Consider the following 27,658-nt stretch of genomic DNA (forward strand, 5'->3'; position numbering starts at 1 on the left):
CTTCATCGTCAACAATATTTAAATCATTAAAATCTATGTACCTAAAGAGTTCTTCAGGGTGTTGTTGTAGTCTTCTCTCTGCATGAGTCCAATCCCGTAAGCATGTTATCACTTCAATTATCTCATCGGTTAAAGAGCATCTTCTGTCTTCAACAATCTAGCCACTCGTTGAAAATGTTGACTCCAATGCAATTATAGAAACCGGTACAGATAAAATGTCACGTGCCATTTGGGCTACCATGGGGAATCGACTTTTATGTTGGTTCCACCATTGAAGCAAATCCATCTCATGTTTCTCCTTCATCGTCATATAGGACATGTCATTTGGTCCGCCATATATGTATGAGCTGGAGCTGCTACTTCCGCCATGTTCCATATACGTCCACATGCTCGATCCTAGATGGAGGTTTCCATTAGGGTCCTGATCGTCTCTCCTGGATGTTCCACTTCCACTTCCACTTCCATTGTACCTGTTCTGATATAAAGAAAAAAGGTTTTCCAATTTTTGCTTAAAGTGAGTCAAATAAGACGTATAATCATGTCCTAAATGCTGGCCTATCTTAGTAATTATACAGTTAACTACATATAATTTAAACCTAGGATCTACAACAAGGCCTAATCCATATAAGAATGGAATATCTAACCAATATTTCTCGTATTTTTCTTCCATCTTTAAAACAATTTCCATTAAAATGTCATTATATTTATATTTAGCAAAAGTTTTAGAAATTTGAAATAAAATATCTAAAGCTAAATTAGTAGTCGAATAATAAATATCACTTAATGTATTATTGGAATCATAAAAAAATTTAAGAAATTAATAAAAAAAAGTTCACAAACCAACCAATCATCATAGCTGACAACTTCCTCTAGATAGTTCTTCTGGTTGACGAAATCTATAATTTGTTTTGCGGTTGGCAAAGCTTTTTCCAACATTAAGTAGGTGGAGTTCCAACGGATAGGCATGTCCGTACATAACTTCAAAGGTCAAACCAGTGGGTCCTCTTGCCTTCAATATTTGATGTACTCCTACCATCTTTTATTGCTACCGCCGACAATAAATCTGATAGCCGCGCACACCCTCTCCATCTTCGAATGTATAGTATCTAAACTTGCTTTAACAATCAAATTGATGATGTGGCAAGCACATCTCTGGTGAAAAAATTTGCCTTCACCATGCGGATCTAATCTCCTTCAAATAAAAAGATTATCACGATGTTAGCAGTTGCATTATAAAGCATTAGCACTACAACTCTATCAGTTAATACATATTCTTGAAAAACTTCAAGAATTGTAAAATAAATAGTGTCAGCACTATGTTTTTCGTATAATGGTTTAAAATCCATCAATTTTTGTTGTAAACCCCAATTATGACCTAAGAAATGTATTGTGACAGTTAAAAAATCTGTTTTTGATCTACAAGGCCATATGTCTGATGTAAGTGCAATATAAAAAATTTTGAAATTCATTTTTAACTTTATTATTTATTTTGTTATAAAGTTTTAGTATATCTCTTCTACTTGTACTAATAGGGGTATATGCTGGACAAAATGCAGTTTTAATCATGTGAATAAAATAAGGATTTTCGGATAAACAAATGGGAGAGTCCGTAGCAACTATGAATCTTGCTATTTCCTCTCATGTAACATGTGCATTGTATTGCCATGTTGTGAAAGTTAAGGATTGTGGATTAAAATTAAGTTGAGTTTGAATTTGCCTACCTGATTCGGTTGAAGATGTACCGGACAGCTGCATTATTTGGGGGTGCTTCTTCTCCAAGTGTTGTTGCATCGTCGAAGTCTCATTCTCAGCGCCAATAATGGTTCCACAGAAATTACATACCCCTCATGATTCTTCCCTCTCCCCATTTGTCTTTTGCCGTTTTAACTTGGTGAAGTGGCGCCATACATCGGACACAACCCTTTTTGATGGTTGGGAGGGTTGGGCCATGCCCGTGCCCGTTGAGTCGTAGCTTGCATATGTTTGGCTACACCTCGTCCCCCTAAATGTGGTTGTTGAATTGCAGTTGCTGCCTCTACAGGAAAGGGTGAAAATGGATTGCACCCTTCCATTTCTTCGGTGGATGGAATGTAAAACTCATTTGGGGATGATCCTCCGAATGCATCATTTCGGGAATCCATTATGAATTTATAATAAAATAATAAATAATTAAAATGCAAAAAATTAAATAATAATATGAATAAGAGATGATATTGAAAAATATAAATAAATAATATGAATAAATTATAAATACAAACTAAGTGAGAATTTGATTGGAGATTTAAAGTAAATAGTAGAGAGATTGAGTGGAAAAAAATGAGAAATTTAGGTAATATTTATAGTTTTTTTTTTGGGGGGGGGGGGGGGGGGGGGGGGGGGGGGGGGGGTTGTTTGTGCGCTGGAATGTGAAAAAATAAACCTTACCCCCCCGGACTGTTGTCTGTATCAAATGAATTTTTTTTCTTAAATTTTGTAAAAAAATTTTAACCCCTACAATTTCTGTTTATTTCAAAATTTACAAGGGATTTTATGTAATTGTACAGGGGGCTAAAAAAAAAAAACCAAGCATGAGCCTTAGAGGAAGGCCCAGTGGAGTGACCGAGCCCTCCTCCTTAGGCCTGGTCCGATTTTGGGACCAGGCCTACTAGGACCGGTCCTCTCAAGGACTGATCCTAAGACCGGGTTTTTGGACTCGATCCCAAATGCCCAACTCTAATTTTAAGATGATTGAGTAATTTTAAATTTAAAAATGAATTAAATAATTAAAAGGGATTATATAGCAAACATGTCAGCCTATCACATTGGTTTATATGGAATAGTTTGTTTATACAGTATAACATTATTCTTAACCAACAATGGATTGGCTGAGTGGTAAAGGCTTGGGGTCAAAAGGTTTGCTTCTCTTGTGGTCTTAGGTATGAATCACAAGAATGGTTGTTCTTATTATTTTGTAGTAAATAAAAAAAATGCACCAACAAATTTTTAGTAAATTTCATTGTGTAGGGAAATTTATCATTCACCTATTAATTTTTTCATAAGTAATGATACACCTACTGTATGGACCAAAATTCGTATTGGGCCTGACGAGGTCCAACCGTAACAGTGATAAGTGATGGCCCAGAGCCTTGGCCCAATCCCGATTGGACCCACGCTTAGAATACCTTGGGAACTGTCTACTCTATGAGTTGGGTCATCCCCCGAGTTAAGCTAAACTGGGTCCGGCCCATTCACCCGCAATAACCCATAACAAGGATCAGAATCTTAACCAAATTCCTCTTTTGACAAGGTCTCGTGCCTCACCCAAAAAGGAAAGCCTTGACAGATAAAGGCAAAGAATCTAATCTCTTCCCGAAAAGAGAGTTCCCCTACCAAGTAGGACTCAAAGTCTTACTAGGATTCTTGCCCCTGCCGTTCACTACATAAGCTAAGGCCAATTCCCTCATTAGGGATCCAGAAAACACCACCCTTAAGCCTTGATTCTCATATCGCCAAACCTATGATCTACTTCAATCCCCTCGCATCGTGAGGACTCCCTTAGAGACACGAGGCAGGTCCATCAAGGTTGTTAGTGGCTCTTTTCACAAGATTCAATCTTCAATTCAATTGTAAATTTTAGTGTTTACGATTTGGCACCCACCGTGGGGCCTTGCCAACCAAACAATCCAGTGTGACCTGTTGTTCAACCCTTCCCATACCGTTCGGCTCCCATGGCCAATCACACCGAAAGTGCAGCGCCAGATGCTACAGTCCAGATCGAAGCACTCACCGCGTTGGTGCAGGAAAGCAACAAGAAGTATCAAGCCCTGGAGACGCAGAATGCCACCATCCACGCTGAGAATCAAGCTCTCTAAGATAAGGTAAAATAATTTTACTCCTTAGATTGGTCATTCAACCAGCGTCATGCATCTACCTCCCGACCCCCCATTCAACCCAGACAATTGTTCCTAAGCCTAGAAGTCAGCACCTTCACCAGCTTCTACACTAACAAAAATCCCAACCTCCCTACGGATGTGGTCGAGCCAAATCAGGAGGAGTATCCCCACGAATCTACCCATCCAACTACTGTGACACATGCCCACACGGTGCCTCCCCAGCAAGTGGACACCCCTCTCGCACACCAACAAATGCGCCCCTTGTAGTCTTTAACCGGAATGACTGACCAAGCCATGCTATTCAGCACGACCATACGCATCAACCAAGAGTGTTCCCCCAATTCCTCCAGAATCTCAGTACCCTTACTCCAACTGCCTTGGAGCAAACACTAACCAAACGACTAGCTGAAGTAAAAGCCATGATCCAATGCATCCTGGGGGTACCAATGCCCCTAAAAGAGAGTCAACCTCAGAGCTACCCCGAGTCGCCATTCGTGGATACCATAGCCTCATAGATATGCCCCGCAAGTTCACCTTCCCAAACAAGAAGCCGTATGACGACACTATCGACCCGGATGACCATATAGCCTCCTACAAGCAGATAATGTTTGTCGCCGCCATACCAAAGGATCTCCGCAAAGCATGCATGTTCAAAAGCTTTGGTTCCAGCCTAATAGGGCTCGCGCTACAGTGGTACACCAACCTCCCAAACCACTCCATCACCTCATTCGCCCAGCTCACAGATACCTTCATGGAGCAATTCGCTAGCAACAAAAAATTAGAGAAGCTATTCGGTGACCTCTACCGTATCCGACAACACCATAGTAAGCCTCTGCGAGACTACATGGGACGTTTCAATCACTGAAAAGGTCTATATCCCATACTGCAACCAAGAGCCCGCGGTCAATGCCTTTAGGAAATGCCTACTCCCAGATGGGGAGTTGTACAAAGAGCTCATTAAGTTCAATTGTAGTACCATGGAGGATGTGCTAGCTCGTGCTTGGGTTGAGATAATGTGGGAGGAAGATAAGGCTCATCGAGCCAGATAAAGCGCCCACAAGGATTGCCGCACTCGACGCCTCGATAAACGACAAGATACGAGACCAGTAGAGCCCTACCCAGTCAGAAAAGTTTTCATTCGAGACAACAGGCACCAGTTGGACCATCATTTGGCTCGGAACAACAAACCCCACATGCCACCCAAGTATAAGCTACCTGATTACAACCTCAATATTGAGCCACCTGAAGTGGTAGTGGTGACAAGGAGATGGGAAATGTGGTCAGATGGCTAGCCAAGCCGAAACACCCCGGAGCCAAACGAGACACCACCAAATGGTACGAATTTCACGGAGATCATAGCCATAACACCGTCGATTGCATTGCACTTTGCCTCAAAGTCACCGAGCTACTAAAGAGAGGACACCTCCGTTAGTTCTTGACGGACAAGGGAAAAAACACACTAACCAATAGAGATTGCCAGGTTACTCCGCTAACAAAAGCCTCTTTAGCAGATGCAATGTGCGGGGTCATTTCAGGCGGATCGAAGGTCAGTGGAGATAGTTACTCCACAGCGAAGCGCCATGCTCGAGCTGCAGCCAACTCACAATTTTAACACTCTAGACCGCCACAACAAAGAGCTACCAACCTGACTATTGAATTCATGGATAAGAAGCGATAACACTATTGAATCCCCATATGATGAGCTCGTGGTCACCCTCTAGATTGCCAACATCATTGTCAGAAGAATACTAATAGATCTCGGTTCCTTTACTAATATCATGTTCCTCGAAGCATTCAGGGTGATGGGGCTGGAGGAGTCTAACATCAACCGCCACCCAACGATTCTCGTGGGATTCAGTTCGGAACAAAGATACACCTTGGTAGAAATTGCCCTACCAATCTATGCCGAAGGGATTAACCAACAAACAACCTTTATGATATTGGACGCCCCTTCTCCCTACAACATGATCCTTAGTTGGCCATGGATTTATAGCACACGAGCCGTACCCTCGACCTTCTACCAGACAATCAGATTTTCCACCAAGTGGGGCATCAAAGAGATAAAAGGAGACCAAAAAACTTCCAGAGATTGCTACCAAAACGCCTTCAAACCGAACCGTGGCACCTCGTAGCAACTACAAATAGCTCCAGTTGGACAGATAGAGCTGAACCAACCAACGATAGAGGAGTTAGATGAGGTCCAGATACACCCAGAGTTTCCAGACTGAAAGACACAAATAGGGGCTTAGCTCTCACTTGACATCCACAGAAAGCTGATCGACTTCCTGGAGAAGAATCAAGATTGCTTTGCTTGGTCTAACTCTAATATGACCGGGATCGACCCCGAGGCCACAATGCACCAACTAAATGCCGATCCGGGCGTCCATCCCGTAAGATAGAAGAGAAGAAGATTCGCCCCAGAGAGAAATAAAGTGATCAGCAAAGAGGTGGAGAAACTGCTTGGAAACGGCTCGGTTTGAGAGGTTCAATACCCAGATTAGTTGGCGAACGTGGTGGTAGTGAAAAAGAAGAACGGAAAATGGAGAGTTTGCATCGACTTCACCGACCTGAACAAGGCCTATCCAAAAGACTCCTTCCCACTCCCCCACATAGATATGTTAGTGGATGCCACCGCCAGACACGAACTGTTCAACTTCATAGACGCCTTCTCTGGATACAACCAAATACTTATGCACCCAGATGATCAGGAGAATACTAATGCCTTCATCACAGAGCGAGACATATATTGCTACAAAATGATGACGTTCGGCCTGAAGAATGTCGGGGCCACCTACCAGTGACTAGTGAACAAAATGTTCTCCAACTTGCTCAGAGACTCCATGGAGGTCTACATCGATAACATGCTGGTAAAGTCACTAATCGCCGAACAACACCTCGAGCACCTTTGGCAGGCCTTCGAGGTGTTGCAAAAATATAACATGAAGCTAAATCTGACCAAATGCTCCTTTGGCGTATCCTCGAGGAAGTTCCTCGAATATATGGTAACACAGCACGACATTGAAGTCAATCCAGACTAGATCGAGGCAGTCCTATGAATCCCCTCTCCAACCATCATAAAAGACATTCAACGCCTCACAAGAAGGATAGTCACCTTGAGCCGCTTCATCTCTAAGTTTGTAGAAAAATGCCATCTCTTCTTCACAGCACTTAGGAAGTAAAAAAAGTTCGAATGGACGAAGTAATGCGAAGAAGCGTTGGTCCAAATGAAGTGGTACCTAACGTCGCCCCCACTACTCTCCAAGCCAAAGATAGGTGAACATCTCTTCTCCTACCTGGCAGTATCGGAGTCATCCATATCGACAGTCTTGATCCGAGAGGAAGAAGGAAGGCAACTCCTAGTCTACTACACCAACAAATCTCTTCTCGATGTCGAGAGTCGATACAGCCAACTCAATAAGCTGGCCCTCACTCTGATCATAGCCGCCCGAAAGTTGCGACCGTATTTTCAATGCCACCCTATAATAGTCTTAACATCCTACCCATTGAAAATGATATTGCATAAACCGGATCTCTCGGGTCAGCTCATTCAATGGGCAGTGGAATTAAGCGAGTTCGACATCTCATTCCAACCCGACACCACTATTAAGTCTCAAGCGCTAGCTGACTTCATTGCCAACTTCGCACCTAACAGCTCCCTTTAGGCAAAAAAATAACTCTTATGCCTGACTGACCACACACTTTCGAAATGGACCTTGGCAGTGGACGGCTCAAGTAACGCCAACGGTAGCGGCCTAAGTCTGGTACTAACCTCCCTAGAGGGAGACATTCTGCACCAAGTCGTTTAGTGCGACTTCAAAGCAACCAACAATGAAGCCGAGTACGAGGCGTTGATTGTCGGACTCTTGTTGGCCAAAGGAGTGAGGATTAAAAAGATACAAGTGAAATCGGATTCAGAAATGGTGGTAAACCAACTCCAGGGCTCCTATTAGGCACAGGACACCAAGATGAACTCGTACCTGACCATAGCCAAAAGACTCCAGTCATATTTTGAAGAATGCATGATTAGCCAGGTCCCGAGGACCGAAAACTCCTATACGGATGCCCTCGCCAGCATTAGCTCAGCTTTTAAGGCCGAACGGCCAACAACAATCCCATTGGTACATTTACAAACATCAGCAATTGCTCCAAGTCTGACCAAAGTCGCCCTAGTCAGCTCAGACGATTTGTGGATGACACCCATCCTGCACTACTTAGAGAACAATAAACTCCCCAAAGATAAAAATGAAGCACGGTGGCTTAGAGCCAAAGCGGCACGGTTCACCATTTATGATGGCCACCTACTTAGAAGATCATTCTTGGGACCATACCTCAAATGCATCACCCCAAAAGAGGCAAAGTACATACTCACGGAGCTCTACGAAGGCGAATGTGGCAATCACACCAGGGGGCGAAGTCTCACAAACAGGGCATTGACAGTCGGCTACTACTGGCCCACCATGCGCTCCGACACAGCCAAATATGCGAAGGAGTATGACAACTGCCAACGCTTCTCCAAAGTTTCACACCTTCCACTGGAGCGGCTCAGCTCTATAATCACACCATGGCCCTTCATGAAGTGGGGAATTGATATCATCGGAAAGTTACCAACAGCGTCAGGGTAACGAGTGTATATGCTTGTGGTCACCGACTACTTCACTAAATGGATAGAAGTAGAAGTCTTCACCCAAATTAGAGATCGAGAAGTTAAAAACTTCATCTAGAAGAACATCATTTGCCGGTTCGGCCAACCTAAGGAGATAGTCACAGACAACAGCTCCCAGTTTGTCAGTTTTGGCTTCCAAGACTTCTGTAGGACATGGAACATCAAACTGAGTGTCTCCACATCTCGATACCCTCAAGCTAATGGACAAGCCGAATCCTTGAATAAAACCATTCTCCAAACATTGAAGAGAAGACAAGGGTGTTTGGGTGGACTAACTTCCTAGAGTACTATGGTCCTACCGCACCACCATATGGTCGTCAACTGGAGAAACACCCTACTCGTTGGCTTACGGCTCGAAAGTCGTCATCCCCACAGAAGTAGGATATCCCTCAGCATGACTTTAGTGGATAAAAGAAGACGGCAACAGTCAACAACTTTGCCACAACCTCGACCTCACCGATGAGCTACGAGACCAAACGTTGATCCGCACTGCTGCACACCAACAAAAGGTAACCTAGCACTACAACAAGAATATCCGAGCAAGAATCTTCAAAGTCGGCGATTGGGTTTTGCGACAGGTCTTCCAAAACACAAAGGTGTCAGGTGCTAGCAAGCTTAGCACCACTTGGGAGGGACCCTATAGAATCATCAAAGTCATAGGCAAAGGAGCATACCAACTACAAACACCAGAGGGCAAGAACATCACTAACAGTTGGAATGTCGCACACCTAAAAACCTATAGTTGGAATGTTGCACACCTAAAAACCTATCACTTTTGATAGTCAGCCGGTCGGGCTCCACCTGCTCCTTTTTCTCTTCAACGGGGGACAGAGTGGGCTTGTCCACTCCAACACCCCCCCCCCCCCCGCCCCCCCCAAAACAAAAATCTCCGTTAGACTTTTTTGTTTTCTCCAAAATAGATTTCGTTGTCACCCAATTAATAAAAAATGTCATTCAAGTTTTATAATTTTTTAAGAGTGGTGGATTTGCTAAGCCAAAGTGATTGACATCCCCAACAACCATTCGGGCCATCCAACCTCAACAAAATTTAACAACTGCCACAACAGAAAATTAACACAGGTCATTCCTATATTGACACCCTATAGGCTAAAATAAAACATCATTCAGTGCACTTAGCACTTACAAAAAGTGCACTCAGCACTCCAAAAAATTTGTCATTATAGAAAATGTATCTAAAGGTCTTTAGTGGTAGATCCGCTTAGCCCGGATTCGTCCCCTATTAGTTGTCCACTCAGCGCCACTTCATTGTCAGTTGTCTCTTGTGGTCCTCCAGCAGATTTGCTAGCGTCAGCCTCCAGCGCCTCAATTTCACCCCCACAGACATCCGATTCAGGTCCGAGATCTCGCTCCATGAGGAATGCTTTGTACTCCTCTATGTCCTCATCCGACTCCTATTCGCCCTGTTTCCCCACCTCTTCCATCAGCTTTGAGCGAGTTTTCAGAACCGCCTTTATAGAGATGGTCTCCAGCCTGCAGATGAGCGAAGCCCTTTCAGCTTCCCATTCGACTCGAGTGCTCTGTAGTTACTGAGTGAAGTCCGTGTGTTCTTTCTCTAGCCGAGCTTCCCTTTCATGTCCCACACGAAGCCTACTTTCCAGCTTAGAGGCAGTATTGGTGAGCTTCTTGTTACGCCGTTCTAATTCCTTGTTCTTTCGATCCTGCGAGTTGACTTACTTCTGGAGATGAGCACCTTTAAAGAAGGCCTGAAAGCACGAAATAATTAACGAATTAGACAAAGTAAAATGGGAGGAAAGTGGCAGAACAGGATGGGATGAATCGCTTGAAAAAGTCGCGCCATTGTCTAATCGGCCGCCTGCAATGCGCCGAGCCTCCTGAGTTGGCCCTCATCCTCGGAAGGAAGGAAAGAATCTACCACGGTCCCGATAAAGGACGTATCGGAGTAGGTCGAAGCGTCAGATGGAATAACGATCTTCACATTATCATCATATGGCACCACCAAGGTAGCAATCAGCAGCATCTTTTACGTGGACTGGGGAACGTCACCCAGATTCGTTTTCGTTGGAGCCGATGAGCTTCCACCCTATTCGGACCTTCGTTTCTATGCCGACTCTGACCAACGCTTCTCCTTTATCTCTTTCACCAACGACACTTTGAACTTGCTCGACATCCTCTCTTCTACAAGACACAATTCTTCAACGGTTAGTGGATGACGTACGGATCTACTAAAGACAATGAGGTTGCTATACTAAGCTAGCAATACATAGAGCAACAGATGTCCGAGTGGAACAGGATACCTTCCTACACCTCGGGAACCTGACTCCACAAAAGAGTTCTCCACAAATTCGCCTCGCTTAACACTTGGTGGTAGTTCCTCTCCTTTTCCGATAAATTTAGAATCGGTCGGCTCCTTTCCTCGGCACAAAGACCCAGCAAATATCTGTTGTAGTTGAGATCTGCAAAAGAAGAAATAATGAGATTCAGTACTAACACTCGAAACAGAAACCAAGCCTTATCACTTGTCGACTGCTAGAAGAAAAGGATGCCCTCGGCTCACTCCAAAAACCATCTCACCCCTGACAAAAAAGTACCCGTCCTTCCACTTTTTGTCATAGGTCTTCAGCCTAGTCACCAAATGCTTCCGGCCATGCCGAAACATGAAAAGGTATCGACCTCTCTCATTATCGTGCTCTTTCAGGTAATACGAATGGAGTAGATCCATTGCCCTGAACTCTACACTATGTTGAACGCTTAAACATTTTGTCGACATGAGCAACCACTAGACATTCGACATCAGTTAGCTTGGAGCGATACCATAGTGACTTAACACTTCACGTACTAGCCGAGGAATGGGGAAACGCATGCTCTCCACCAAGGTCTGCTCATAGATGCTGATCCAGCCCAATACAGACCAATCGACTCTCTCGAACCAGCTTGGCATCCTCATCTCTGTCGAAGCTGGAATCTTGTATAGATACCAAAGCTTCGTAAGTTCCACCAGTTCAATCCGTGATGGAGTGTTATTAGCCAACATCCCTACACTAGGACTACTCAACTCATCCTGACTAGCGCCATTGGTTGACGGAACCTCACTACCGTCAGCCCGACCCATATTGGCAGTGTCTTCTTGTTCAGACTCATCACTAGACCCTCCGTCGGTTAACTCATCATCGCTTGGCTCTACGTCAGTACCCATTCAACTCATCACCAGGACAAAAGGCGATGCTTACCCCTTTGGATGGAGTTGCCTCATCGCCTTCCGAGATCACCATTATGGTTGGTGCATCTTCATACTCATTCCCTCCAGACATCACTGCTTTGCCTTGTTGTCTTCTCTCTTTGTCCATCTCGGCACTGTCCAAGTTGCCCGAAAATCAACCCCACCCAACTCAGATCCTGACCCGAACCAAATAAAGCCCATTTTCTCTGTATTCCTCCCAGATCTAGCTAGAAAACTGCCCCGTTTTACCAGATACAAGCCCAAAACTCCCAGAAACCACCTTTTCTCCAAAAAGTGTAGGATTTCAAACCAAAAACTAGCTAAAACACTCAAAACAGTCTCCTAAACACTATTTTCCTCACCTTTTTGATATAAAAACAATGAAAAACCAAGAAGAAAGACAAAAGAAGCAAAGATTTACTGGATTTAATGGCAGAAAACACAAAACTCCCCAAGGAAACGAGCGAAGTCGACATTCTTTCTCTCCTAAATCAACCTGGACTCAAAGAATGGCAAGAATGAAGAGTCGCCGCCTTTAAAAACTCAAAACTGACAAGCGACAGGTGGCGCAATCCCATTATTCCGCATGTGACTTACAGGGAGCGAGAGGCATATGCGCATTAACCACGCTAGCTCAGGCCCCTTTTAGCTCCTTCGAGCTAAGCTGGCTAGGTCAATCTAGGTGAAATGCCTCGGTTGCACGGCGAGGATCCATGCCATCATGCCTGTGCCCGCTCGGAAGATCGGCGACTACCTCAATAAGCCCCATCAAGGTCGCCAACACGCACCTAGCTGGTTGAACGAAGCCCAAAACATTGCGGGCTAGGTTAACGTCAGATAAACAAGTGGAAACGACCCCAAAGACAAACTCCTCACCCCAATCGGATATCCTTCCTCAAGTTAAACCTCGCCAAGCCGAGCAGGCACGAACTTCATAACCACAACCTCCAAGCCCTCTTCTTTGTTTGGCTCGGCAATTCGAACCGAGCCAACTCATGTGCATCCCACTAGCGCCTTTGACGGCCAAGCGATCTGCTGAGGAGCCATGGCCTATCCACGTCTCGTATGTAGGTAATTGATTCTACTCTGTTAAGCTAAATACTCTTTAACTTAAAAGAGTGGGGGACAAACTGTATGGGCCAAAATTGATATTGGGCTTGACGAGGTCCAACCACAACAGTGATAAGTGACGGCCCAGAGCCTTGGCCTAATCCCGATTGGACCCACGCTTAGAATACCTTGGGAACTGCCTACTCTATGAGTTGGGTCATCCCCCGAGTTAAGCTGAACTGGGTCCGGCCCATTCGCCCGCAGCAGTCCATAACAAGGATCAGAATCCTAACCAAATTCCTCTTTTGACAAGGTCTCATGCCTCACCCAAAGAGGAAAGCCTTGACAGATAAAGGCAAAGAATCCAATCTCTTCCTGAAAAGAGAGTTCCTCTATCAAATATGACTCAGAGTCTTACTAAGATTCAAGTCCTTGTGGTTCATTATATAAGCTGAGGCCAATTCCCTCATTGGGGATTCAAAAAACACCACCCTTAAGCCCTGATTCTCATCTCGTCAAACCCCTTATCTACTTCAATCCCCTCGCATCGCTAGGACTCCCTCAGAGACGTAAGGAGGCACCCCGTAGGTCCATCAAGGTTGTTAGTGGCTCTCTTCACAAGATTCAATCTTCAATTCGATTGTAAATTTTAGCGTTTACAAGTTAAAAAAAAAAAAAGTCGCCATGACATTCACTTTTATCTCTTGAGGTTAGCCGTAATCACTAATCACAGGTGATGATAAAGGTTAATATCATCCATACATAAAAGAGGAATAGGCAAATAATTGTAGTTGATGGGTTGGATTTTACTTGGTCCAATATTGAGTCTCTCGATTGGGCCTCAACTGCCTAAATACGCTTTCTACTTTCTAGAGCACAATGGTTCGTACCATGGAATAGGAAACCAAAACGACAGCGCTTCCCTATTGTGGAATTAAATTACAGAAGATATAATTGGTGCCAAAGACAACAATTTCCTCTACAACCAAAACGCGAAGGTAATCATCAGAAATCTTTCAACAGAGATCTTGATCTTGAGAATTAGAAGAAAGTATGGTAAGTAGTTTCTCATATTTAGTTGATTATTCTTAGATTCAATATTTTGTGCTTTTGTTTGATTTCTCGTTTCCTTCGCTACAGTTAGGGTTTATCATTAGTTTTTAGGGTTATCAATTGATTGCAGATCTTATAGGATTAGACGGTGATGAAATTGAAGGCTCTTAATTGAGTAATTTCTAGTTTCATTTTTTTGATAAATTATGAGTATTTGATTTTGGGTATGATCACGAAAAGATCGTACATAGAAAATTTTGATCAATTCATTGTGTGAAAATTTCTTATTAGTACATCAAGGCTCAAGAATATTTATTGGAAATTATGCGTAATGAATGACCAAGTGTAGGATTGGCTAATGTTTTATGACCAGAATTTGGTTCTTGGCAGTTTGGTTTGCAGAATATGACTAATTGTTTGCAGATTTGTAGGCTGACATAGTGAATTAGGGGAGACAGATATGTGCAGTTAAAAAAGATCCTAGTTTATTATAAAATTTCAGTGGAATGAAATTGAGTTAGTTTTTCTTTTTTTTTTTTTGGTTTTTGTATGTCTACTTAGTTATTGTAATTTTTCTGTTACTTTATTGACAAGTAATTCGTATGAGTCAAAATTGTGTCCTGGATTTGGAATTTTGGTTTATCAATCATGTTTGATTGATAATTAAGTTTTTTCCTGGGTTAAAAAATGATGTTATGGTGTTTTGATTGCTGGCTTTGCCCCTGGATTCTCATCAATTTATATTGTTTCTAAACTTTATTTTTTGTGTTTATGTAGTCTTCACTTGCAGCTGCTAGAGCAGACAATTTTTACTATCCTCCAGAATGGACACCAAATCAGGTATGTGCATGCATGGTGCCCTTGCACTTTTTTAGTTGTTGGATGAGTTTACGATGAAATCTATATTGTGCATTCTCATATTGCTTTTATTTTTCAGGGTTCTTTGAACAAGTTTCATGGTCAACATGCTTTGAGGGAGAGAGCAAGAAAAATAGATCAGGGCATTTTGGTTATAAGGTAACGAATTTTGTTTTCCTGGGAGTTTTAATGTATGACTCTTTCTCAGAATGCTTGATTTGATATTTGAAAAATACTCGTGCTATATTGGCTTCTATGAACTTATTTGATAGTGGGAAATGATAAGAGTTCATGACCGTGCTCAAGTGTATTTTATAAGGATAGCCATTTGGTAATAAAAAGTAACAGGGGTTGTTATCTAGAATCTTGTGATCTATGCATGTGAGGTTTGTAAGAATAAACTTTTTGAATAGGAGCTAGTTATGTTATTTACAGATACTATTGTTGCAATTATGCTGGTTAGCAAGTGATCTTCTAAATGAGAATGAACCTTTGTGATAATGTCTATTCAATAGCTGCTATGTACTTTCTTTTTTGATGTGTCAGAAATTAAATTTGATATAGATAGAGTGGAACAAAAATTCTTCAACAAATATAACAGTTTGGAGAGCACCATTATAGATTAACATATCATTTTTGGAACTATACTCAAGTTTAAAATTGTTTTCACTTAAGAGCTTACCTTTCTCTGAGTATTATAGCTCTGCACTATAAGTGCTAATCTTCAGATTAGTAGTATCACATCCGATCTTTATCATTGGCTTTTTATGATATTATTGTAACTTTTTTTGACTTAAAATATTACCATGCAGAATGTTTTATGCCCAAATGTTAATTTCTGCATCTATTGATATTGTTTTGTTTTCAGGTTCGAAATGCCTTTCAATATATGGTGTGGTGGCTGCAATTCTATGATAGCAAAGGGTGTTCGGTTCAATGCAGAAAAGAAACAAGTGGGAAATTATTATTCTACGAAGGTATGTTTTGCTACTGTTTGCATATTCGTATTAGTGTCAAAGTTAAGAATTGAACACGTTAAGGATTTTTTTTTTAAGTGATTCTTTGTGTATTATTTGGATGATAATTTTGCTTGTACCCATGTTTGTGCTGGCACACTATTTGAAGGAGCTTAACAGTCTCTCTTAACGGATCCTGTCCATATGCATTGACATTGAGATTTTACTTTATGTTATGCAAATTTCATTTGACTCTGTACTGGTACTGTTAATCTGAGTCAATATGAGCAAGTGTGCTAGAGGTTTATCCAATTTGCCCATTTGTGGTTACATTTTCATTATATGCTTACGGTCCGTAGTCATTCATGTATGAATTACTTTTGGTTGATGGGAGAATTACTTCTTAGCGGTAGCTTCTTTTCTTAGAGATTATCTTTCTTCATTCAGATATGGAGCTTTTCCATGAAATCGGCATGCTGCAAACATCAGATTGTTATCCAGACGGATCCAAAGAACTGTGAATATGTTATTATTAGCGGTGCCCAGCGGAAGATTGAGGAGTTTGATGTTGAGGATGCTGAGACTCTTGAACTCCCTGCAGATGAAGGTTAGTAATACGTGTGGTGTAATTAAAGTTTTGTATATCTTATGGAGATAGAAATAGAATTGAGTCCACCCTGTCTCAGAGCTGGCCATCTTGGTTTCTCTTTCTTGGACCATGAGTGTTATTCATGTCAAAGCCAACAAATTAAAGTTTTTTGTAAAACAAAAGCCAGTTATTTTGATAGGGTGCAAATCATTGTTTGTCTTATTGTATGGAAGCTAATAACTGAAAATATTTTATTTCGTGCAGAAAAGGGTAAGCTTTCAGATCCTTTTTATCGTCTTGAGCACCAGGAACAGGACATGCAGAAGAAAAAACAAGCGGAGCCAGTACTAGTGAGCCTTCAGAGAGTTTCTGATGCCAGGCATTCAGATGATTATGCTCTCAACAAGGCTCTCAGGGCTAAACTTAGAGTATGTCACTGAGATCAAATTATTCTTTTGTTCTTCATTTTTCCTACATTGTGCTAAATTCACTCTTTATTTTCAGTCTCAAAAGAAGAGAGTTGCTGAAGAAGAGGCCTCTTCAAGGAAACTGGGTCTTGGCTTACGACTGCTACCAAAAAGTGAAGAAGATGCTGCTGTTGCAGCAAATGTGAGGTTTTCTTCCAAGTTTGAAAAGAATAGGAAGGATAAACGAGCATTGATTAAAGCTGCTTCAATATTTCCCGAGCCATCTGGGTCTTCCATGTCAAATAAGAAACGGCTGGAGCTTGAAGCAAAGCGAAGGAAAATTTGTGCAGGTGCAGCATCCAACTTGCTCACAAGAGCATTTAAACCATCATCATGGTCTCAAAGTCCTATGCCGTCAAGCAGACATAGGGGTACTTCAGTTTCAGCAAGACGGTTCTAAGTGACAAATTTCCTAGAATTTAAGATTCTTGGCAGGGCTACTGGTGTGGGTTATGTGCTGTTTGCTTTTGCCTAAAATTGGCGTTGAAGGATGTACAGATATAAATCTATCGCTTGTAATCTTTTCTATATTTACCGGTTCATAGCATTTTGATAGTAATATTTGCTGGTTTTGTGCTTGATTTTCTTTTTATTAATGGATGTGTAGCCTCCGAGCATTTGCCTTTCTCTAATAGACCCGTGTGAACATTATTGTAGAAGTTGCTACTGCTGAAGTTCAATTGAGCGGTTGAGTTCGTGATCATTTGTGTACCGTCTAATGGGTGGGATAGATGTTTATACCAATGTTTTAATAACCAACCTGGGGTGAAACCTGACAAAGTTGTCGGGTCTCGGATTGACTAGTTTAATCGGTTTGACCGATCAGTCAAATTGGGTGACAAAACTTTTAAAATTTAGCAAATACCCCCTAAAAATTAAGGTTAAGTCTTTACAGGTTTGAAATTTAGCAAACACACCCTAAATACAAATTGGCCAATGACAGATTGGTGGCGACGGCAACACCCCAAATGCAATCCTAATCATCTCTTGAGCCATTCCCCAGAAAAATCTACCAAAGATCAATCAATTTCGGCCAAATCTCACCGCTACCGACGTTGACATTTCAGGTCAGATCTCATCCACGTCGACATCAACAACCCTCCCAATCACCACGAAAATACTTCCCTCTTTCTCCCAACCAAAACCCACCTCACCCTTACCGTCGTCTTTTTTTCAATTTTTGGTTGATTCACTCACTGGAAATCAACTCCGTTGCCACCATTGCACTCACCAGCACTTTCTCTTCAAAAGCCCCAACATCCAAGCCTTCAATTGTTCGCCAATCGTCATCACAAATTCTAGGGTTTTGGGCTAATAGAGAAATTGATAACCCTACCTGGTGGAGCTCTCGGTTAAACTGACCAGGGCGGGTCAGGTTTTAAAACATTGGTTTATATGACATTCTTTTCTTGTATAATTAATAGTTTCAAATTAAGATAATTCAAATATAAATTGTTAAGTATATATAATTTATTGATAACTGTTAATTGATATTAATTGAAAGTAATTATTCAGTTTTTATTTACAATAATGTAAATGAATAATTAATTAATATACAAATTAAAAATGATATAATAAATAATTACTACACATTTTCGCATCAAATCAATTACAGTAGAATCTCTCTATAGTCATAATGTTAGGACCAGCTAAATTTATTACTATGAAGAGGTTATAACTTAATAGAGGTGTAGTTACAAAAATTATTATTTTTTAATTAAAAAATTATTGTTTTGATTTCTTATTTTATAATTTATATTTTTGTAGTATTATGATTTCAATTCATTGCTTTAGTAGCATTAGGATAGTACATAAATAGATATCAAAGAGTCATTACAGAATTGAGTGATTAGATTCGACAACTTCACTATACTAATCAATTGGATATTAATGTCTTCCTCAATCATCCAAATGAGCAAAAAGTTGTATATCCTTTAACTGAAAAATAAATCATTACTAGAATTAGACAAGAAGAGAAAAAAGACAATTTTGAGGATGATAGTACGAAAATATCAAAAGTTTTCGTGCCAAGAAACTCTAAACATACTTGAGAAACTATAAATATTTTAACTTCAATAAGAAGGTGTTCATGTTGGCGACTTATTATGTACCCGCAAAATAAATGATGTAGTAACAACTCTAAAGCATAAACTATTGTCTCAAACAACTTTAAATAAATATTTTATTTTAATTAAACCTTTAATATAACAAAATATATATTTTTTGCAATATACATATAATATTATTATGTAGAGATCTATAAAAATCATAACTTATTACACTATGAAATTTATTCTTATATAAAACTGGCTCAAGTTGGGACTATAATTTTTTATGATTACATGGAGGTCTTAGAGTATCACTATATAGAAGTTTTACTGTATTTACTTTGTTATATTGTTGAATTATCTTAATGTGTCTTGATGGTATATGTTAAAGTTATTAGAAAAATAATTAAAAAATTATTATATTAATGCATTGAAATTTTCTTTTTCAGTACATAAATTTTATCCAATTAAGTTCTGTTTTCTAAAGACACACAACAATCCTAAATCCAAAATTTATTTAAATTTACACCTCAAATTTGGAGGCAAAACTTATGGGAACAAGAGCTCATAGCAATTTGCATTTTGCAGAATTTTATTTGTTAAAACATTTATTTAAGTTAGACCTGAGTTAAATTAAAAAAAAAAAATGTAAACATCAGCATCTACAACTATTAATTATCTAATATCACCGTTATTACAGCAAATACTAATATCAGGAATTCAATTTAAGAGAAAAGTTTAAACCATAATAAAATAGAAAATAATAAACATTTTAATTATGGATATTATCCTATTTAATTAAAACAAAACAAACGATGTAGACAATTTGTTCTCAACTGCCTAATCCGTTAAGAGTTCTTACATCTTCCTATTAATCTTAGAGAGCATCATTTAATTTGTGTTTGCGTAGGAAGAAGGGTACGTAATATCAATCAATCAGTCAATCATCAATTACTTGATGAAATTTCATCTCAAAATTATGATTTTATAATATTTATCAATTAAAAGTTTGTGATGGATGGTGTATGGGCCAAAATTCATATTGGACATGACGAGGTCCAATCGCAACAATGATATGTGACGGCCCAGAGCCTTGGCCCAATCTCGATCGGGCTCATGCTTAGAATACTTTGGGAATTGTCTGTTCTATGAGTTGGGTCATCTCTCGAGTTAAGCCAAACTGGATCCGGCCCATTCGCCTACAGTAGTCCATGACAAGGATCAGAATTCTACCCAAATTCCTCTTCTGACAAGATCCTGTATCTCACCCAAAGAGAAAAGCTTTGAGAGATAAAGGCAAAAAATTCAATCTCTTCCCGAAAAGAGAGTTCTCTTACGAAGTAGGACTCAAAGTCCTTCTAGGATTCGAGCTATTAAGGTTTACTATATAAACTGAGGCCGGTCCTCTCATTAAGGGAAAAAATAAAAAAGACCACCCTGAAGCTTTAGTCTACGTACCTTCAAGCCTTCCCTCGCTTCATTAAAGTTCCAATTGATACGCAAGAAGACGCTTCGCAGGTCCATCAAGGTTGTCAATGGCCCTCTTCACAAGATTCTACCTTCGGTTGTAAATTTTATTGTTTACAATTTGGCACCCATTGTGGGGCCCTGCCAACCATACGATCGAGTACGACCTGCTGTTCAACCTTTCCCTCCTGCCAGACTATCATGACCAACCACACCGAAAGTACAGTGCCAGACGTTGCGACTCAGATCGAAGCACTCACCGCTTTGGTGCAGGAAAGCAACAAGAAGTACCAAGTCTTGGAGACGCAGAATGCCGCCATTTGCACCGAGAATCAAGCTCTCCAAGATAAGATAAATCAATTTTACTCTTTAGATTATTCATTCAACCAGCATCACACATCCACCTCCCGACCCCCCATTCAACCCAGACAATTGTTTCTAAGCCTAGAAATCGGCACCTTCCCTATGCCTACACTAACCAAAACCCCAACATCACTACGGATGTGGCCGAGCCGACTCAGGAAAAGTATCCCCATGAACTTGCCCACCTAACTACCATGACACATGCCCAAACCGTGCCTCCCCAACAATTGGACACCCATCTTGCACACCAACAAACGCACCCCCTACAGTCTCTAACCGAAATGACTCCCCAAGCCATACCGTTCGGCACGACCATTCACATCAACCCAAGAGTGTTCCCACAATTCCTCCAGAACCTCAGTACCCCTACACAAACCGCCCTTGAGCAAACATTGACCAAACGACTAGCCGAAGTAGAAGCCATGATCCAACGCATCCCGGGGGTGCCAATGTGCCTAAAAAAGTATCAATTCCAGAGCTACGTCGAGTCGCCATTTGTGGATACCATAGCTCTCGCAGATATGCCCCGCAAATTCACTTTCCCAAACATGAAGTTATACAACGACACCACCGACCCGAATGACCATATAGCCTCATACAAGCAGAGAATGTTTGCCGCTGCCATACCAAGGGATCTCCGTGAGGCATGCATGTACAAGAGCTTCGGCTTTAGCCTAATAGGGCCCGCGCAGGGGTACACCAACCTTCCAAGCCACTCGATCCCCTAATTCGCCCAACTCACAGATACCTTCGTGGAGGAATTTGCAAGTAGCAAAAAGTTGGAGACACTATCCAGTGGCCTCTACCGGATCCTGTAGCACTGCAGCGAGCCCTTATGAGACAACGTGGGACACTTCAATTGCAAAAAAGTCTCAATCTCGTACTGCAACCAAGAGACCGCAGTCGACACCTTTAGGAAGGACTTGCTCCCACATGAAGAACTGTACAAAGAGCTCACCAAATTTAACTACAATACCATGGAAGAAGTGTTGGCTCGTGCTTGGGTTGAGATAAGGTGGGAGGAAGATGGGGCTCATCTAGCCAAACAGAGCACCCACGAGGATTGCCTCTCTCGGCACCCTGAAAAACGCCAGGACACAAGACCAATAGAGCCTTACTCGAGCAGGAGAGTTTTTGTTTAGGATAATAGGCGCCAACTAGACTGCCCTTCGGCTCAGAACAGCAAACACCGCACGCCACCCAAGTATAAACTACCAGACTACAACCTCAATATCAAGCCACTAGAAGTAGTAGTGGTGATGAAGGAGATGGGGAACGTGGTCAGATGGCCAGTCAAGCTGAAGCACCTGGGAGCGAAGCTGGACATCACCAAGTGGTGCGAATTTCACGGAGATCACCACCATAACACCATCAATTACATTGCACTTCACCTCGAAGTCGCCGAGCTGCTAAAAAGAGGACACCTTCGCGAGTTCCTAACGGACAAGGGTAAAAGCACATTGACCAACAAAGATCGCCAAGTTACTCAGTCACCAAAAACCTTCCTGGCAGACGCAATGTGCGAGGTCATCTCAAGCGGATCGGAGGTTAGTGCAGTCAACTACTCCTCAGCGAACTGCCATGCCCGGGTGGTAGCCAACCCACGATTCCAACACCTAAGACCGATACATCAAAGAGCAACAAACCTGACTATAGAATTCATGGACAATGAGGCGGCAACGCTATTGAATCCTCATCATGATGCGCTCGTAGTCACCTTCCAGATTGCCAACATCATTGTCAAAAGAATCCTGATAGACCCCGACTCCTCCGCTAATATCATGTTCCTCGAAGCATTCAGGGTGATGAAGTTGGAGGAGTCTAGCATCAACTACAGTCCAACGCTCTTCGTGGGATTCAGTTCGGAACAAAAATATACCCTGGGAGAAATTGCCCTACCAATCTATGCCAAAGGGATTAACCAGCAAACCGCTTTCATGATATTAGACGCATCTTCTCCCTACAACGTGATCCTCAGTCAGCCATGGATTCATAGCATGCGAGCCATCTCCTCAACCTTCCACCAGACGATCAGATTCCCCACCAAATGGGGCATCAAAGAGATTAAGGAAGACTAGAAAGCTTCTAGAGATTGTTACCAAAACGCATTCAAACCGAACTGTGGCACCTTTTAGCAACTACAAACACCTCCAACGGGACAGATAGAGCCGAACCAATCAGCAATGGAGGAGTTAGACGAGGTCCAAATACACCTAAAGTTCCCAGACAGAAAGACACAAATAGAGGCTCGGCTCTCACTTGATATCTGTAGAAAGCTGATTGACTTCCTGGAGAAGAACCAAGATTGTTTCGCTTGGTTTCACTCTGATATGACCAAGATCGATCCCGAAGCTATAATGCATTGACTAAATGCTGACTCGGACATCTCTTCCGTGAGACAGAAAAGAAGAAGATTCGCCTCAGAGAGAAACAAGGTGATACACGAGGAGGTGGAGAAACTATTCTGGAACAGCTCGGTTCGGGAGGTTTAATACCCAAATTGGTTGGCGAACGTGGTGGTAGTGAAAAAGAAGAATGGAAAATGGAGAGTTTGCATCGATTTCACCGACCTGAATAAGGCTTGTCCAAAAGACTCCTTCCCACTCTCCTACATAGACATGTTAATGGATGTCACCGCCGGACACGAACTGCTCAACTTTATGGATGTCTTCTCAAAGTACAACCAGATCCTAATGCACCCAAACAACCAAGAGAAGACCGCCTTCATTACCGAGCGAGACATCTATTGCTACAAAGTGATGCCGTTCAGCCTGAAGAATGCCGAGGCCATCTACCAGTAACTAGTGAACAAAATGTTCTCCAACTTATTGGGAGACTCCATGGAGGTCTACATCGACGACATGTTGGTAAAGTCACTGATCACTGAACAACACCTCAACCACCTTCGGCAAGCCTTTAAGGTGCTACAAAAATACAACATGAAGCTAAATCCGACCAAATGCTCATTCGACGTATCCTCGGAGAAGTTCCTTGGATATATGGTGACATAGTGCGACATCGAAGCCAATCTAGACCAGATCGAGACAGTCCTGCGAATCTTCTCTCCAACCAGCATAAAAGACGTACAATGCTTCACAGGAAGGATAGTTTCCCTTAGTTGGTTCATCTCCAAGTCTGTGTAAAAATGTCATCTCTTCTTCACGTCACTTAGGAAGTTAAAAAAGTTCGAATGGATGGAGGAATGCGAAGAAGCATTAACCCAACTAAAGCGGTACCTAAACATTGCCCCTACTATTCTCCAAGCCAAAGGCAGGTGAACGACTCTTCTCCTACCTGGCAGTATTGGAGTCAGCTACCTCTGTAGTCCTGATCCGAGAGGAAAAAGGGAGGCAACTCCCAATCTACTATACCAGCGAATCTCTCTTCGACGCCGAGAGTTTGTATAGCTAACTTGAGAAGCTGGCCCTCGCTTTGGTCACAATTGCACGGAAGCTACAACTATATTTTCAGTGCCACCTTATCATGGTTTTAACATCTTACTCATTGAAAAAGATATTGTACAAGCCAAATCTTTCGGGTCAGCTCATTCAATGGGCGATTGAACTAATCGAGTTTGACATCTCCTTCCAATCCCACACCGCTATTAAATCCTAAGCACTAGCTTACTTTATTACCAATTTCGCACCTGACACTTCCCTCTAGGTGGAGAGAGAGAGCTCTTATGCTTGACTAACCACACACCTTCAAAATGGACCTTGGTAGTGGACAACTCAAGTAACGCCAACGATTGTGGGTTAGGTCTGGTACTCACCTCCCTAGAGGGAGACATTCTATACTAAGTCATCCGGTGTAGATTCAAAGCAACCAATAATGAGGCCGAGTACAAAGCGCTGATCGTTAGACTCTCGTTGGCCAAATGAATGAGGATTAAAAAGATACAGGTAAAATCAGACTCACAATTGGTGGTGAACCAACTTTAGGGCTCCTATCAAGCACGAGATACCAAGATGAACTCGTATCTAACCTTAGCCAAATGACTCCAGTCATCTTTTGAAGAATGCACGATCAACCAAATCCTAAGGATCAAAAACTCCCATGCAGGCACCCTCGCCAACATCGGCTCGACCTTTAAGGTCGAACAGCCAATGAAAATCTCACTAATACATCAACAGACATTGGCAATCACCCCCAGCTAGACCAAAGCTGCCCTAGTTGGCTCGAACGACTCGTGGATGACACCCATCCTACACTACTTAGAGAACGATGAACTCCCCAATGATAAAAATGAAGCAAGGCGGCTCAGAGCCAAATCGGCACGATTTACCATATATGATGGCTGCCTTTGCAAAAGATCATTCTCGGGACCATACCTCAAGTGCATCATTCTAGAGGAAGCAAAGTACATACTCTTAGAGCTCCACAAATGCGAGTGTGGCAAACATGCTGGGGGGCAGAGTCTCGCCAATAGAGCATTGACAGTTGGCTATTACTGGCCCACCATATGCGTCGATGCGGCCAAGTACGTAAAGGAATGTGATAGCTACCAGCTCTTCTCTAAAGTCTCACACCTTCCGCCAGAGCGGCTCATCTCTATACTCACACCGTGGCCATTCATGAAGTAAGGAAGCAAAGTACGTACTCGCAGAGCTCCACGAAGGCAAGTGCGACAAACACGCCGGGGGGCGGAGTCTGGCCAACAGAGCATTGACAGCTGTCTATTACTAGCCCATCATGTGCATCGACGCGGCCAAGTACGTAAAGGAATGTGACAGCTGCTAGCACTTCTCCAAAGTTTCACACCTTCCGCTAGAGCGGCTCATCTCTATACTCACACCGTGGCCATACATGAAGTAAGGAAGCAAAGTACGTACTCGCAGAGCTCTACGAAGGCAAGTGCGGCAAACACGCTGGGGGGCGGAGTCTGGCTAATAGAGCATTGACAGCTGTCTATTACTAGCCCACCATGTGCATCGACGTGGCCAAGTACGTAAAGGAATGTGACAGTTGCTAGCACTTCTCCAAAGTTTCACACCTTCCGCCAGAACGGCTCATCTCTATACTCATGTGGCTATTCATGAAGTAAGGAATTGATATCGTCGGAAAGCTACCAACCGTGCCAGGCCAATGAGTGTACATGCTAGTAGTCACTGACTACATTACTAAATGGATAAAAGCGAAAACCTTTGCCCAAATCAGAGATTGCGAAGTTAAAAGCTTCATATGGAAGAACGTCATTTGTCGGTTCGGCCCACCCAAAGAGATAATCACAAACAATGGCTCCTAGTTTATCAGTTCGGGCTTCCAAGACTTTTGCAAGGCATGGAACATCAAGCTAAGCTTCTCCACGTCCCGATAGCCCAAAGCCAATGGGCAAGCTGAATCCTTAAATAAAACCATTCTCTAGACATTGAAGAAGAGATTACAAAAAGCAAAAGGCACTTGGGTGGACGAACTTCCTAGGGCACTATGGTCCTACCGCACCACCGCACGGTCGTCAACAGGAGAAACACCATTTTCGTTGGCCTATGGCTCAGAAGCTGTTATCCCCGCAGAAGTAGGATGTTTATCGGCACACCTCTAGTGGATAAATGAAGACGACAACAGGCAATAACTTTGTCACAACCTCGACCTCGCCGACGAATTACGAGACTAAGCGTTAATTCACAACACCGCATACCAACAAAAGGTAGCTCAACACTATAACAAGAATGTCTGAGCAAGAATCTTTGAAGTCGACGATTGGATTTTGCGCCAAGTCTTCCAAAACACAAAGGTGTCAGGAGCCGACAAGCTCGGTCCTACTTATGAGGGACCCTATATAATCACAAAAGTTGTTGGCAAATGGGCATACCAACTACAAACACCAGAAGGCAAGAACATCACCAATAGTTGGAATGCCACGCACCTAAAAACTTATCGTTTTTTATAGTCAGTCGGCTTAGCTCCACCTCTTTTTTTTTTTCTGATTTTTACGGGAGACATAGTGGGTCTGTCCACTCCCCTCATCTCCGTTAGACGTTTTTTGTTGTCTCCAACTTAGACTTCATTATCACCCAATTAATAAAAATTTTATTCAAGCTTCATAATTGTTTAGGAGTTCTGGATTTGCTAAGCCAAAGCGATGGACATCCCTATCAACCTCTCGGGCTATTCTACCTCAACAAAATTGAAACAACCATTATAAGATAAACAGAAGGAGCCGAACTCCCATACAAACGCCCAACAGACTATAATTAAACATCATTCAATGTACTCGGCACTTACACCCTAAAGGTGCACTCCGAAGCTTCAAAAAAAAAAAAAAAAAAAAAAAAAAAAAAAGATGTCTGGTTATCTTCAGTGGCTGAGCCGCGCCGCTTGGACACATCCCTAGTTAGCTGTTCACTTGATGCCACTTCATTGCTGGTTGTCTCCTATGGTCCTTCAACCGACCTGCCAACATCAGCCTCTGGCGCTTTGATTTCATCCCCAAGGACATCCGACTCAGGTCTGAGATATCGTTTTGCAAAGAATGCTTTGTACTCTGCTATTTCATCATCCGGCTCCCATTCGACCTATTTCCTTACCTTGTACTCCTCTATGAGTTCCAAGCGAGTTTTCAAAATTGCCTCTATAGAGACGGTCTCCAGTCTGCAAAGAAGCGAGGCCCTTTCAGCCTCCCACTCGGCTCTAACCCTCTGTAGCAATCGAGCGAATTTCGTGCGTTCCTTCTCTAGCCGCTCTTCTCTTTCTTGCCCCGCATGGAGCCTATTTTCCAACTCAGAGGCAGCATCGACGAGCTTCTTATTGCGCCGTTCCAACTCCTTATTCCTTCAGTCCTACGAGCTGACTAACTTCTGAAGATGAGCACCTCTAGAGAAGGTCTACAAGCGTGAAATAATAAACGAATTAGGCTAAGTAAAAAGGGGGCAAGCGACACAAGAGAATGGGGTCAATCACCTGAAAAATCCAAGCCACTGTTTGCTCGACCACCCAAGTTAGCGCTCATCTTTGAGAAGAGGGAAAGAATCTGCCACGGCCCCAACGAAAGACATATCGGAGTAAGTTGAGGCGTCAGACGGGATGACGATCTTCACATTATCATCATCTAACACCACCAATGTAGCCGTCGG

The 27,658-nt window shown here is 42.3% G+C and overlaps 2 protein-coding genes across 2 annotated transcripts; both read left to right on the forward strand.

The window, feature by feature from the left end:
- The first annotated feature begins 13,683 nt into the window (after positions 1-13,683).
- Positions 13,684-17,303, forward strand: LOC116120487 (coiled-coil domain-containing protein 130-like). Its single transcript, XM_031406434.1, has 7 exons — positions 13,684-13,840; positions 14,615-14,677; positions 14,775-14,854; positions 15,564-15,672; positions 16,099-16,258; positions 16,505-16,668; positions 16,745-17,303. Exons 1-7 carry the CDS (start codon positions 13,838-13,840, stop codon positions 17,105-17,107), a joined length of 942 nt encoding a protein of 313 aa, XP_031262294.1. The 5' UTR covers positions 13,684-13,837; the 3' UTR covers positions 17,108-17,303.
- Positions 17,304-21,853: 4,550 nt separating this feature from the next.
- Positions 21,854-22,663, forward strand: LOC116120486. The gene has a single exon (XM_031406432.1). It carries the CDS (start codon positions 21,854-21,856, stop codon positions 22,661-22,663), a length of 810 nt encoding a protein of 269 aa, XP_031262292.1.
- Positions 22,664-27,658: the final 4,995 nt, after the last annotated feature.

This window comes from Pistacia vera, unplaced genomic scaffold, assembly GCF_008641045.1.
Source record: "Pistacia vera cultivar Batoury unplaced genomic scaffold, PisVer_v2 Contig938, whole genome shotgun sequence".
In the NCBI taxonomy this organism is placed as follows: domain Eukaryota; kingdom Viridiplantae; phylum Streptophyta; class Magnoliopsida; order Sapindales; family Anacardiaceae; genus Pistacia; species Pistacia vera.